The sequence below is a fragment of the Electrona antarctica genome, assembly GCF_951216825.1.
Source record: "Electrona antarctica genome assembly, chromosome: 22".
NCBI lineage: Eukaryota > Metazoa > Chordata > Actinopteri > Myctophiformes > Myctophidae > Electrona > Electrona antarctica.
In genome coordinates, this window is record NC_136805.1 from 28,623,151 (window position 1) to 28,637,701 (window position 14,551).

At 42.6% G+C, this 14,551-nt stretch overlaps 1 protein-coding gene across 1 annotated transcript; it reads right to left on the reverse strand.

The window, feature by feature from the left end:
• Positions 1–2,120: 2,120 nt before the first annotated feature.
• cenpt (centromere protein T) lies at positions 2,121–13,410 on the reverse strand. The gene is made up of 15 exons (XM_079493456.1): positions 13,214–13,410; positions 11,178–11,346; positions 10,859–10,994; positions 10,669–10,762; positions 10,344–10,471; positions 9,828–9,891; positions 9,399–9,529; positions 8,757–8,817; positions 8,242–8,372; positions 4,950–6,347; positions 4,612–4,761; positions 4,426–4,525; positions 4,024–4,191; positions 3,501–3,605; positions 2,121–2,294 (listed from the first exon to the last, which is right to left on the reverse strand). Exons 1-15 carry the CDS (start codon positions 13,297–13,299, stop codon positions 2,165–2,167), a joined length of 3,051 nt encoding a protein of 1,016 aa, XP_079349582.1. The 5' UTR covers positions 13,300–13,410; the 3' UTR covers positions 2,121–2,164.
• Between the last annotated feature and the right edge of the window lie 1,141 nt (positions 13,411–14,551).

The window sequence follows — 14,551 nt, forward strand, 5'->3', positions numbered from 1 at the left end:
GAAATATTGCACGCAGAAATTGGAAATCAGGCTACATTGTTTATATTTATGTAATGCCAAACAGGACAGCTTTTCCATTTAGACTGTAATATAGGATTACAATAAAGACAGACACACCTTTTGAAAATTGATTATGGCATTATTATTTTGAATGGTAACCTACTCAAGTCCCTTATGTTTTCTATAATAGAGTATGTAATTAAACTATGGTGCAGTTGCACATTGTTCAATGACCAGAGTGAAGCTACTGTATGTACAGTATGAGTAGAAGGTGTTATTTTTTTCGTCTGGAAAAAGCATTTGTAGCCTAAATCATCATGTATGGATGATTAACTGGTCAGTAGACATTCTATTTGCATGTTTTACATATAATATTGTTGAGACTGTAGGTTGCTACTATGAAAACCTGCAAAACCTGTCTGTCAGTCAGGTCACACCTCCATATGGTTGTCAGCCCATCACGCCTCGCGACACATCACACCACCATATAATGGTCGATGCTCCATATATGGCCATCTCCATGTATGGTTGATGCTCAATATATGAAGATCACGACACTGACCTCATCAAACCCTGGATAGCCATACATGGAGAAGACTGGATCATCACCTAGATCTGCATATATGGAGCCGGCCAGCAACTCTGGAATGGAGCTGATCTGTAAGATATTCCATGTTGATTCCACCCCACCCGTCCTTCCTCTTCGATGTCTCCCTGTTGACCGGTTCCATTCAAACTCTAGACGGGCCTGCCTCAAAGTTATTAGTGCAACCGTGCCCGGTGGCCGGAGAAAACTAGAGTTCTTAACAGACCCGAAAATGAAGGCCCGGCCCGGCCCTACCTGAGCCCTCATCAAACCCCTGCCACCCTTAGATCTCCATATATGGAGCTGACCTGTTCTGACATTACATATGTTGATCTGACCTCATCAAACCATGTACACTCAAGACACGCTCCATATATGGCCAGACCTCATCAAACCCTGTACACTCAAGACACTGCCCCGTTGCCACCCTTAGATCTCTATATATGGAGCTGACCTGTTCTGATATTCCATATGTGGATCTGACCGCATCACTCAAGGCACGCATTCAGACATTTACATTCATTTGATCATGCATGAATAACATATATTCCATTCCATAGGGTGCCTACTGCACAACTTTGGGGCACAAAAGAGGTATGGTCAAAGCACAAAGGTTTCTAGTAAAGTTAGAGACTATCTATCGTGTGTGTCTCTGTGTGCGCGTCTCCCTAAGGAGGTCCTTGAGGCACGTCCCACTGGGAGGAGACCCGGGTCAGACCAAGGTGCAGTTGGAGGAAACACAGACTCACTGGCCTTGGAACGTCTCGGAATACCCCAGGAGGAAGTCACTAATGTTGCTCTGGAGAGGGAAGTCTGGAACACTCTGGTGGAGCCGTTGCCTCCGTGACCCGACTACGGATAAGCGGTTGAAGATGGATGGAGATGAGGTCATGGCTGGTTAAATGTGGATGAATTTAAAGCAAGTTTGTAGATCTGCCGTGTTCTCCATTTTTGAAATATGCCTTAATTTCGTTTTACATTCATAGATTCTATATTTCACTGGAGATGGTAGGCTGAATGGATTAACTGATTTACAATCTTACAGCAAATCAGCTTGATTAATGACGAGTTAAGGCTGCAGCAAAATGTCTCAAGCTGTGGCTATCTGCTTCCATCCGACAACAAACCACTCCAGAAACATAACTTTATTCTTAATTGTTCCATTTAATGTATTTATTGCAACAAACACCAATCAAGAATTAAAAACAATTGATAGCTGGGCTGTGAACAATTTAGGCTAACAGAACAAAGTAGCTAAATTATGGCATTGTATAACTTTTCTTTAACAGTAGGCTACTAGTAGTCTGCCAATATATTTGTTCATATTGTTGCACTCTACGTCTACAATGTCTGCTCTGCGTGATGATGCTTGGGAAGTAGGCTGCATCATATTATAGATAGTTGCATGCCATCTGGTGGATGTTTGGGAGAATGCAGGTTATCTTTAGTATATCCATAAATCCAAATTGTGTCCATTGAGTGTCTCTTGTTTAATCTGTACCTTCACATAAGGCATATTTTAGTTACATTTTAGTTACAAGAACAGTCAAAGAATGGGTTACTAACAGTTTTCCCATCTTAGGGAAGACTCTTGGGGAAGACGACATTCCCACTTGAGGCACAAGGGATCAGTTGTTTCCGGGCACCCATGTCCAGATACTTTTCTATGAGGACTTCCACTGGCACCTTGTCAGTCACATGCCCCTGTCTGGACAGAGCAGAAACAGGCCCTTCAAATACATTTGCACTGCAGTGTTATTAAAGCCCAGAGAGACTCCGCAACAACAAAAAAATAAACAGGCAAAACAATATTTCATATTGATGTGAGATATCACATACGATACAACTTTATTGTCAGCTTTCACTGAAATTTGTTTTGCGTCCATGACGTCACCGTTCAAGATACAGACAAGACATAGACAAAATACATTAGCGCCCCTCAAAAAAAAAAGAAATAGGATGCCAGACAGGGCCAATTCTGTGGCAAAATCCTTCAAAATAAGGGGGCTTGTGAAGGACAATGGCTGGGTTTCTCAAAGGACATTTCTTACACCTCTTCTTAAGAAGTGGTTCTGCACATGCTCAGTTGCTCCTCTAGGCCGCACACAGAAGCCCGTGAACATAGACATTTCGTGCATAGATGTGCCACGCAATGGTAGGCCTCAGGCCTGGTATAGGCCTCAGGCTTGAGGCCTGGTATGGTAGGCTTCAGGTCTACCATTCTGAAATTTAATTTAATAATATTTGGACTGCTGGACAGCTGACAGTAGGCTCTCTTTACTCTTAAAAAAAAATCACACCTGTGTGAACTGAGTGGTGTAAGGTCTTATATAGCCTGTCTGACGTAATGAAATCATGTCTGACGTAATGAAATCACACCCGGGTGAACAGGGTGAACATAGCAACCATGCTCATTTTTTCTGCACTAACAAAGCCAGTTGTAGGAGTGGTTTACACCACTCAAAAAATAATAATTGTGTGTGTATATATATATATATATATATATATATATATATATATATATATATATATATATATATAGAGAGAGAGAGAGAGAGCCTACTGTAAGCTGTCCAGCAGTACAAATATTCTTAAATTAAATGTCAGAATGGTAGACCTGAGGCCTACCATACCAGGCCTGAGGCCTACCATTGCATGGCAGATCTATGCACGAAATGTCTAAGTTCACAGGCTTCTGTGTGCGGCCTAGAGGAGCAACTGAGCATGTACAGAACCACTTCTTAAGAGGTGTAAGAAATGTCCTTTGAGAAACCCAGCCAATGTGAAGACTGTCTGCAATATAGTTAGTTAGTCATAGTTTTTAAACAGCTGGCACATAGGTGTGTAGAGATATGTCTAATTGGAAGAAAAATAATTCAGGCCTTGTGTTGATACACACTCAAAACATACATACCTTTTCAGCAGAAGGACAACATCTTCCACTTCAATGGTTTTCCTCTTGGCATGATTGGCATATGTCTCCAAGTCTTCCACCATCCGGTCAAAGAACTTCTCCATTCTATTAAACCAATAGGGAAACCAGAACATTTTAACACATGCAATTTCCAATTTGGAACCCTCCTACACTGTGCCATGGGCTGGAAGAAGCAGATATCATTAATCCAGGAAGCTAAGCGTACACCCCCATTTATCAGTTCCATTAGAATTAATACATAAAAAACTAACAGAAAATTACAGTAGACTCATTACCATGAAAAGTTAAGGGGAAAAAAAGGGTATGCTCATGCTGATAGCCATCTAGCTTCCAAATATACTGACATATGACCTGGCAAAATCCAAACTCCTGTTAATCTAATCTAGCGGAAATTATGCTGCTGGTCACACCAATTAACATTTTAATATAATTTGGTAGAAATTGATACTAAAATAAGATGCAAAAAATAAACAGTCTAGTTTGTATAAGTATAGTGACTTACGTGTCTTTAAGGACAGGGTACACATCGGGGGAAACCTTGGTCTTAGCAAAGTGTTTGAAGTTGCCCATGCAGTAACTCTTGGTGAAAATGGAAGGGGGCTCCTTTTTCTTTTGTCCACCTGTCTTCGCAGTGCGCTTCTTTGGTTGAACTAAAACTACATCTTCAACACTGGAGATGCAAAGTACATTTAAAATGGTGAAAATATCTCACTTAAAGCACACATAAAGCTGCATTATGTTAAAGATAACCATCATGTCAATGAAGAAGTTGGACAATTCTTCCCCCCAGATCATTGTAACTGGAGGTAATTTCAAGTGCAGTTAGTAGTTGTCCTGCATTAGAAAATATTCTACAACGCAGCAATGACAGGCATGTTCTGCTGCAACAGTGAGTTTAACTTGCCTGGGTTGAATATGTCTAAGTGCTGCAGGTGAGGACTGTGGTTTAATGACAACACCCTTCCTTATGGCTCGAATGAATGCAGGAGTCTTCATGGAGAGATCTAAGGTCATTAGAAAACAAGTCAATCAAATAATATTCTATTATATTCATACACACAAAACGGTAAGAAAAAATAAATAAAAAGACCTTCAGTCATTTCATTGTCTTCATCCTCCCACTCTTCTTGGTCTGCAGGATCCTCTTGATCTGCCTCAGCAATCTGTGCAGAAGTACCACCAACATGACCACTGTGCCTCTCACTCGGACCTTCTCCTGCAGATGTGTGCCCAGTCCACTCTACACGTGAAGAAATGCATCCTTTTACTAGATATGTCAAAGCCTAAGTTGCATTGCATGCCTTAGGGGCTGTTAACATTTTACACAGGTGAGTAATGTGTGTCTAGCCAGTAATTTACTACAAATTCATAAAACTAACAAATTACATACATTGGCATCACTTAATTTTATGTTTTACACATGCTCACCAGCCTCTGTGGCCTTCTTGGGAACTGCCCCCATACTTCTGTAGTCCCTGCCGCCATCCACTTCAACAGGAACAAGTCCACCACCTTCAGAGCGAAAGGCCCTATGACTGACCTTCTCTGTAATATGCGACAGCTTTGTTGGTGTTCCCTCGAGTGCAGCTTCTGGCTTCCCATTATCCTCTTCTTCTGACTGAGATTCAGGAACTGCCTCTTCTTCCATTTGGTATTCAGGGACCTCTTCATCATCTGTTTGGGACCCAGGTTCCTCCTCAGGCGTCTCTTCTTCCAATTGGGAGTCGGGGACCACCTCATGTGTTTGGGATTCATGGGCCTCTTCATCCGTTTGAGACACTTCATCCGTTTGAGACACTTCATCCGTTTGAGACACAGCAGCATCGTCTTCTGGTTGGGACTCGGCGTCCTCTTCTTCTGGCTGGGACTCAGGGTTCTCCTCATCATCATCTGTTTGGGACACAGGTTCCTCCTCAGGGGTCTCTTCTTCCAATTGGGAGTCAGGGTCCACCTCATGTGTTTGGGATTCATGGGCCTCTTCATCCGTTTGGGACACTTCATCCGTTTGGGACGGGATGGCAGCATCTTCTTCTGGTTGAGACGCTGCCTCATCTTCTTCTGGTTGAGACGCTGCCTCATCTTCTTCTGGTTGGGACTCTGCCTCATCTTGTTGGGACACGGCAGCATCTTCTTCTGGTTGAGACTCTGCCTCATCTTCTTCTGGTTGAGACTCTGCCTCATCTTCTTCTGATTGGGACTCTGCCTCATCTTGTTGGGACACGGCAGCATCTTCTTCCGGTTGGAACTCTGCCTCATCTTGTTGGGACACGGCAGCATCTTCTTCTGGTTGGGACTCTGCCTCATCTTCTTCTGGTTGGGACTCTGCCTCATCTTGTTGTGACATGGCATCATCTTCGTCTGGTTGGGACTCTGCCTCTTCTGGTTGGGACTCAACTGGTTTATCGTCTTCAGGCTGCTCTTCCACTGCTTCCTCTTCAGTCTGAGACTCTGCTTTGTCTGACTGAGACGGCGTTGGAGCATCCTCTTCCTCAGGTTGAGATTGCACGGCAACTTCCTCTTCCCCGTCGTCCGCAGGATAAGATGCTGGCTGTTTTCTTATCAACTTGCTGCACTCTACTTCCATTTGCTCGTCTTGGCTCATCTCTCCCTCATCCCCAGTATCTCTCTGTATTTGTGATGCCAGGACCGTGGCTTTGTCCTGTGTGGCAGTGATGGGAATGGTGGACCCCATGACAGTTGACTGGGCGTAGAGGGTGGTGGCATGGTCAAAGAGGTCAGTGGTGTATTCAGGTCCAGCATCACTCAGATTCAGGGTGAAGTCATCAGAGCATGCTGCTTTACTACTCACTCCACCAGTTGTACCATCTGAGAGAGGGAACATAAAAAGGAAAGCAGATTTAGTGGTGGTATTAAACTTCATGGGGTATAATAACTATAGGGCTGATACCGATACTTAAAAACAAAATAAACATCTGTATCGGTTATTGGCAAAATTGTTATTTCCCCCCCCCCCATTTGTACTAAGGAAACAAATACATCTTCAATGCAATAAAATGTTAAGAATCCACAGCTTGGTTGGCTGCGTCGGTTAATGTAAGTTTGATTTGCCGATACAGATATTGACCGATAATGGCAAATATCGGCCGATATGTGGCCGCTACATCGGTGCATACCTAAATAACGACATGGCTTCATGTGGCCAGCCGATAGGATCAGTCTGACGTATATCTGTTAAGTGTGTATTTGGGCAGGGTTTCAGTCCATTCCAATGGCCATTGATTTCCATTCTAAAAATTTAATATTTCAATTATTTTGTCAATACATGAGGTTGAGGTTCATCCTTGATCTACTTGCAGCGAGCGTGTACAATATATTTGCCTGTGATAGGTTCAGAGATCAGCAGAGGACATCACAGACTGGTAGAACAGCAGGATGGAAAAACCGACCCCTAATTGCTCCTGATGTGCAGGTTGGTGCCTTTGCTAGGTTTCCTCCGCCATGTTTTTTGATAAAAGCACTATATAAATGCACCATTTACCATTAAAAAGGCTCTGCCTCACAGTGTCCTGGAAGCAGTTTTTGATTTTAAAACCATGTATCTTGCAGATCTGGAGGGACTTCAATTTGTAAAGCAGGATCAGTATCTATTGAGGGTATTGCTGGTGGCATCCAAAAAAGCCTTAACAAAAAAGTGGCTTACAAATGTAATACCAACTATAAATGAATGGATTGATTTAATCTATAGTATATTTATTATGGAGAGAATTACATTCAGCTTCAGAGGTCAAGTTGAAGTCTTCACAGATAACTGGTTTAGATGGATTGCTCATGTTTCTACCATAAGACCTGATTTTGTATAGTTTCAGTTAAACCTGTATGTGCACCTGTTTGAGGTATTATGAATGATCATCGATAGAGAAGAGAGGCAGACATCTCCCCTTGTGTGTATTGTACGTATATTGTCTGGTTTTGTTTTCGGTTGTATGTATTGTCAATTGTCAGTCGTTCATGTATGTTTGATTAAAATTCAATAAAAAGTAAATTGAAAAAAAAAAGAAAAAAAGGCTCTGCCTCCTACAGAGCCACACCACATAACAGGCTATATTCCTTCCTTCTTTGAATCACACCCAACATACAAGTAAGACGCGCGAACGCGGGAAGCGAACGCAGCTCGTAAATTGCAATAACTACTAACAAAATTAGAATAAATTACATACTTTTTTAAGGTTTTTTTTTTAAGTTAAGTTGTTTGTGTTTTTTTTTAAGATTATTTTTTTAAGTTAAGTTTTTTAAAGTTTTTTTTTGAAGTTAAGTTTTTTTTAAGTTTTTCTTTTTAAGTTAAGTTTTTTTTTAAGTTAAGTTGTTTGTGTGTGTGTGTGTGCGTGCGTTTTTGTGTGATACAGCTGCGCCCTCTGGTGGCGGGCGGGTGGTGTTACAGCCTGACACACAGACATGCTCACTGCGTTAGCAAATAGTAAATGCTCACTGCGTTCGCAATCACTGCGTTCGCAACAAGATCATTTGTCAATACATTTTTATTTTTACAGCTTTTTTCAGTGACATTCATTCCTGACAATCAACAACATTGTCCCTTCGTGTAGCCTGGTAATGTGGCAGTACAAATAAATAAGAGTACTACGTCCCAAGCCATGATCGCAGAGCACAGTATTTTGGCAGTCTTCCTCACCACCATGTATTCCACTCATAAAATACAGAATAAAACTAGAGCGAATTAATTCCATTAAACTAGGCCACTTACCAACCCTCAGCCCATTATATACACGTTCTTCAAATGCCTCTGCGCTGAATTGGTGGCGAGGTGCCTTTCTTTGAAGAGCCTTTTTCTCAGTGCGAGCATCCATGTGTGGTGTTTTCAAGTTTAATGTTACACTGCAAAAGAAATTAGACAACGTGCAAGGCTATCACGATCATGAAATTGTACTGGACGATTAATTGCGATTAACCGTGTGTGACATCGGAAACTATTAAATTACGTAAGTATCTCTTTGGCTTTGTAAACAAGAAGTAGTTACTGACTCATATTGAATAACGTTATGCTTTCATAATGTAAGAAAATATAGATCTATATAGACAGGACAGTTGTGCAAAATATCTGTGTTAATCTCAAATAATTGTCCATATTGAGTCAATTATAACAATCTTTCAGCCATTTAGAAATGAGGGCATTATGCATGTGAATATAAAGTCATACATATACTGGATCTGAGTGAAGCTTTAACTGCAGGAAAATTATGTTGTAATTATATCCATTACCCCGACAAAGCGGTAGAGGCTGAAGGGAAGGGTGAAGACCCTCTTGTTGGTCTATCAATGTCTGCAAACAGAAACACCAAAAAACGTATACGAAAATGTTTCATTAATACTAGTTTAAACCCAAAGCTTCTGTGCAACTGAAGGTAGCTTTCTGAGAACACCAAGCCCTAGTTGTAATACCTCAAGTACAGTATTCCTTGCTGCTGAGGTATGCCACCGGAATTACTCCCGGGATCTAAGGCTTTTTGAATGAAAAATAATGAAACCTTAATTGATCAGTCATACTGCAGCAGCAGGAAGACAGAGTGAAACAGTAGTACTGTTATGGCATGACAACTTAATTCCCCCAGAATCAATTATGATTCATGATCAATACCATAGCAGCAACAGCAGGACGAGAGAAACGTAGGAGAGGTACAGGTACACGTAACGCAAGCAATTTGGTTGCGTTGGCTCGGGATACGATCTCAACCGGACGGATCACGTAAGGGGAGAGATTTCTCTCACCCTCCGTTGCGTATGTCTTCTTGCGTCGATTACGTTCGACTCTGCAAGGCACTTAAGAGTAATACCAAATTTATGATTTGCCATTTTCTATGTGTGACATATGCAACAGTCAAGAAGACTTGAGCACACACACACCTTGGTTGAGCCTTTTCTCAAAGTCAGTCACATTTAAGATACGTGGTGATCTATTTCTTCTCAGTCGCCTGACTGAATGGTCTGTGGTGGCCATAGTAACATTGGATAATTCCAGCTCCGACAGGCCAGAACTGAAACACAAGCAAATAAATTAACCGGTTAGAAAATATTCTAGGTAGGGGTGGGATTTACTGCAGGAAATATGTCAATATAAAAAGTTTAAATAAAAAACTAAAATCTGGATATTTGATAATCATCAGTAATGCTTACACAATAACTATACGTGTAGGTAAAAGCAAGATCATGACATGACTGTAATGCATAATGCAGCATCCCAAAGCCAAGACAATATCTAGCCCCATATCACAATATTTATTTACAAAATTATATTCCCAGTCTAATTCCCAACGATTTTGGTTGACAGCCTACCTAGGACTGATGCTGCCCATGGCTGGCTCCTTCCTCGCAGCTTTCTCTAGGGACACTGCGGGCTCTGAATGACATAACCAGAGAGGCAAAGATGCAAATGGTCAATGAAATCGCAACAAATACCGGTACATCCCTTGTTGTAGCCTTGCTCCAGCCCCTGAACGATAGCCTGAATAATGGCAGCTGAGTGTCAGGCTATTCTTGCCGCCTTTGTTCGAGAGATGCTGGTTTACGATGCAATTATATTAAATATGGCAGCATGATGTTAAGAGTTAGACAGGTGCTAGCCTAGGTTCATAATTTACCTGCCATTCTCTATGCAAGTAGAGTCTGGTAGTCTTTATGCACTCTACTTATGTGACTATTTACCTAAATTCCGTCTATTGACTAGAGTTCATGCTTATTCCAATGTCGCACTTGTAAGTCTGAAGTCACTGTGGATAATACAATCCTCCTATCTTTTAATAGCCAGCCATGCGGGAATGAAGGCACACAATTCATTGGCAAGTTTTTCACCTTGATTGAGTCTTTTCTCATATGCAGTTACATCCAACATACGATGTAGTCTCTTTCTTTTCAGTCCCACTGACTGTTCTGCAGCGGCCAATGTCATATTGGAAAATTCCAAATCGGACAGCCTAGGACTGAAACACAAGCATAAATTAACCAATGGGAAAATCAAGACATTCTGTTAGGAGTGGGGTTTTCTGACAGTAGACAATACAGTAGGCCTAATATAGCACCAGTTTCAGAGAAACATCCAATTATTATTATCTATTATAATCGTTTTATGTTCCCCAACAGCATTTCAAGCAGGTCATGGTTGACACACACAGCCTACCTACGACGACTGCTGCCCATGCTGGAGGTAGATTCAGGCAGCACAGGCTTTTTCCCCACAGCTTTCTCCTGGAACAGGAGGGACACCTCGGGCTCTGAATGACGTACATAACAAAGAGGCTAGGGTTAAGAACTGAGAAAAAAACAACAAATATAATACTGACACAAGCAATGAGAAATGTCATGTTCACCCGTCTGCAAAATGTTCCTGAGCATGTGTCTTGGAGTGACATCATCTTGCAGAGCTGAAACTCTGGTTGACTTCCTTGTCACATGTGAGGTGGTCCTTCTGTTGCCAACAGGCAGCGATATCCTGGCCGAGGTGCTCTAGAGAAATCGTAGCGTTATGAACATCTAGGTTGAGTTTAGAGCTGCAACAGCAATTATTATTATTATAATAATTATTATTATATCGATGCAATTTTCAATTAATCAATTGAGTTAATTGGGTTACATGTACAGTACGAGGGTGAGATAAGAGTATTTCAACAAACTATGCTTCTTCCTGACCTCACGGAGCTTCCGTTTCAGGGCCTCCTGTGGGTTAAGGGCACCAGCGTTATTCCTGGCACTTCGCCGTGCACTGCTGCTGGAGCTTTGGGGACCTCCACCAGCATCACTCCGCAACCTGGCGCTTTGCCGTGTACTGCTGCGAGAGTGCTGTGCTTCAGCAGAAGTACTACAGAAAAATGTCATAATTGAACGTGTACAGCCAAGAAGTTGTTTGCTACTTCTGTGTGACAGACAAAAGAAACCCAATATTCTAGCTACTTTCTGTCAAGAAATTAGCAGGTGATTCTTTTTCCAAGTGTTTATTAACGGGTCGCGGGTGTTGCGCTGCTGCCTCCTGCATTATATTCAAATTCAAAGCAGGGCCTTCAGTGACTTCGCTTCCAAACTCCAACACTTGGAAAAATAATCACCTGCACAGAATGTCTTGACAGAAAGTAGCTCATAGGCCTGGGCCGTGGCTCAACGGTCCAGGCACCTTGGCTGGTAATCCAGTCTGGCAGTGTGCCGCGGGTTCGACTCCTGATCACGACGGCCTTTACTGCATGTCATCCCCCCATCTCTCTCCCCATTTCCTGTCAGCCTACTGTCTGTCCCTCCATAAAAAATAAGGTGAAAGCCAAAAAAAAAAAAAAAAAAAGCAGCTCATAACATGCCCCTCCTATATATGGTTTCAAGGTTTGTTTCTCTTTTTTGAGTGGTGTAAACCACTCCTACGACTGGCTTTGTTAGTTTACGTGTCTGTATGTCACCCCTGTGTCAATTATCTAATGTGATCCTGGGCTCTACACACCCTCCGCCAACCTGGGGAGAGCAACGGACTTGAACTCATGCTTACTTCATGCATGAGTGTCCAAGTCGCTCCTTTACACCTGACAGGGGGGAGTTTCCCTGGTTGGACGTAGCGCGTGGAGCGAACACGTTATTCCAACCAGTTCCTTTCCCCTCCATCAGGCACCCCGGCTGGCCAGGGGGAGGCAGTTTAGAGACCAGGATTACTGCATGTTTTTTGTGAGGGTACCTACCCTAGAGGACACGGGAAGAACATGCAAAATCCACACAGAAAGGCCCTTTCGCCAACCCCGCCTCAGGTATGAGCACTGATGACGCGGAGGAGGACACGCCGCCAGCGTCCACAGCGTCCCGAGCGGGAATCGAACCCAGGACCTTCTAGCTGTGAGGCGACAGCACTACCGACTGTGCCACCGTGCCCCCAATGTTTGTTTTTCAACGAAGTTTGTTTAAGAAAACGCCATAGACAATAAAGAGAAATCTAATGTTTGTTTTGAGGACTTAAACAAACATTAGCACCCGTTGCTTGAACAAATATTATGTTGTAATTGATGTTGTATGATGATAAGAGCACCCCTCACTTCACACGGGTGTGATTTTTATGAAACAAACGCTTTGCAGATTGAAAGAGGATAATTCAAGCTTTCCCTACAGCTGCAATGTTGGTGAGTTTAATAAAAGCACATCGCAAAGGCAATTTGGATGAGTGGGGAGTCAATGGAGGGTATTGCAACTCTAGATTCATCCTAGCCATTATAGCCCTGAAACATGACTGTCATAATCATACGAGCGTGTGAACGTCATCCCATTATTTAAAAAAAAATCTAGAATTGCAAATTGCGACTACAGTCTCCCCTTCTCTCCACCTCTTTAATAAAACAGGGCCAGAGTGCATACATACAGCATAGAAACCATAAGAAAAAGGCAGAGCAGTGGTCAGAGTCCTGGCGGTACTTGGGCTACATTTACTTGATTAATTCAAATCTTGAAATATTCACGAGTTTCGAATGTAGTCCTGTCCTACACCAGCCTGGCTGGTCCAGCCATGTTGGGGACCAACACAGGTGTTTCAACTAACGTCGAATTAGCCCTGGTCCAGTGCTTACAGCGAGTAGAGCGAGTCTCTCTCAGAGAGAGACTCGCTCTACTCGCTGTAAGCACTGGACCAGGGCTAACGTCGAATATGACGGTAACGGTAGTAGTTATTTGAAAATAGACATAATATGAGGCGTTGGTGTGTTTACCTTCGTGTGACAGGGGACCTGTTAGGCTCAGTGTCCAGGATTCCTCTTAATAGATGGCGAGGAGTGTCGTCTTCCTCAAAATCCATTTGGTGACCAGTTTGTTTGTTTGTTTGTTTCTTTCTAGTATAGGTGTAGTACTAAGTACTAGCAGACAGTATTTGATCAACTGAAGAACTAGCCTCTTGTTTGAAAACAAGCGAACGTTTCCGGTTTATATCCGCCCGCCTAGACCCTAGACCTGTGATTGGCTGAGACCGGGATGGAGCGCTCGTTTTGCTTCACAGTAACCCTCACGTCACTAGGCTTTCCACGGCCGGGCAGACGCAAAGACGCAGTCTACCATTCATTCATTGCGACATGACGATGCATACGCTGCTCCAAATGATACTCCCATTCGTCTTCGCTTCGTTTGGGCGCGTTCGGAAATAGCGCATTGAGCGCACTGTGCAATGCAAACTGATAGATGAGTGCGCTCCGGTGTAGCCTCGGTCCCAGGCTTACTTTTGGCTCCGGTGCGGTATTTTCGAACGTGTCCTTTATAATATATCATATCTGCCCAGCAGCCCAGACTGCCCATGTGAACGCACCATAGATTCTAACGGGATTGAGAAAATGATACAACAGGTCCCAATCAATGCAATGCCAATGTCGCGCGCTCGGCGTGCCTGCCTTGTTGAAACAAAAACAAGCTGTCACTCTCTCCTCTTCTCTAAACCATAAACCAGAGCCTCTGGTCACATTTATTTTTTTATCTTTTTTATAGTCATAAACAAGAAGTTGAATGCCAAATGTAGGTCTGAATAGTGTGTTCTGCATTTAGGTGTGAATAATGTGCTCTGCATATTTAAATTGTTCATACTTTAAAGTTTACATTATCTCAGACCATATTACAATATACGGTATTATTATTTTCACACAATGTTTAGAATTAGATCCCCACTTGATTAGGTTCATGTTCATCTGTCTCGCTTTTCCGTGAGATGTAAACCGGAAGGCCAGCAGGTGGGGTGATAGCATAGCTTCTGTTCACAATATTGTCTGTCCAGTCCAGTGACCAAACATGGCAAGTAAAGGCAAAGCCAGTGAGTTAAGTCTGTTTTAGCGTACCTGCTGGATAGCTATAGCACTGGTCTCTCAAATAAGTTTCAGTGATGATACTTGAGAGATAGATAGCCTGGAGCAAAAAGATAAATGATTATACACGTACAGTACATTACATTTACTGTATACATACAGAACACAGTGGTTTGGGGCAATTAAGCAACCCAATAGCTGTGATTGAAAACACACACACACACACACACACACACACACACAGTCACACACACACACACACAC

Coding starts and splice junctions, on each gene's coding strand:
- cenpt (XM_079493456.1), bottom strand. CDS start 13,299: ATGGATTTTGAGGAAGACGACACTCCTCGCCATCTATTAAGAGGAATC. Junction 10,763..10,858: donor CAGGAACATTTTGCAGACGG/GTGAACATGACA, acceptor TACGTCATTCAG/AGCCCGAGGTGTCCCTCCTG. Junction 3,606..4,023: donor TACCCTGTCCTTAAAGACAC/GTAAGTCACTAT, acceptor TTGGTTTAATAG/AATGGAGAAGTTCTTTGACC.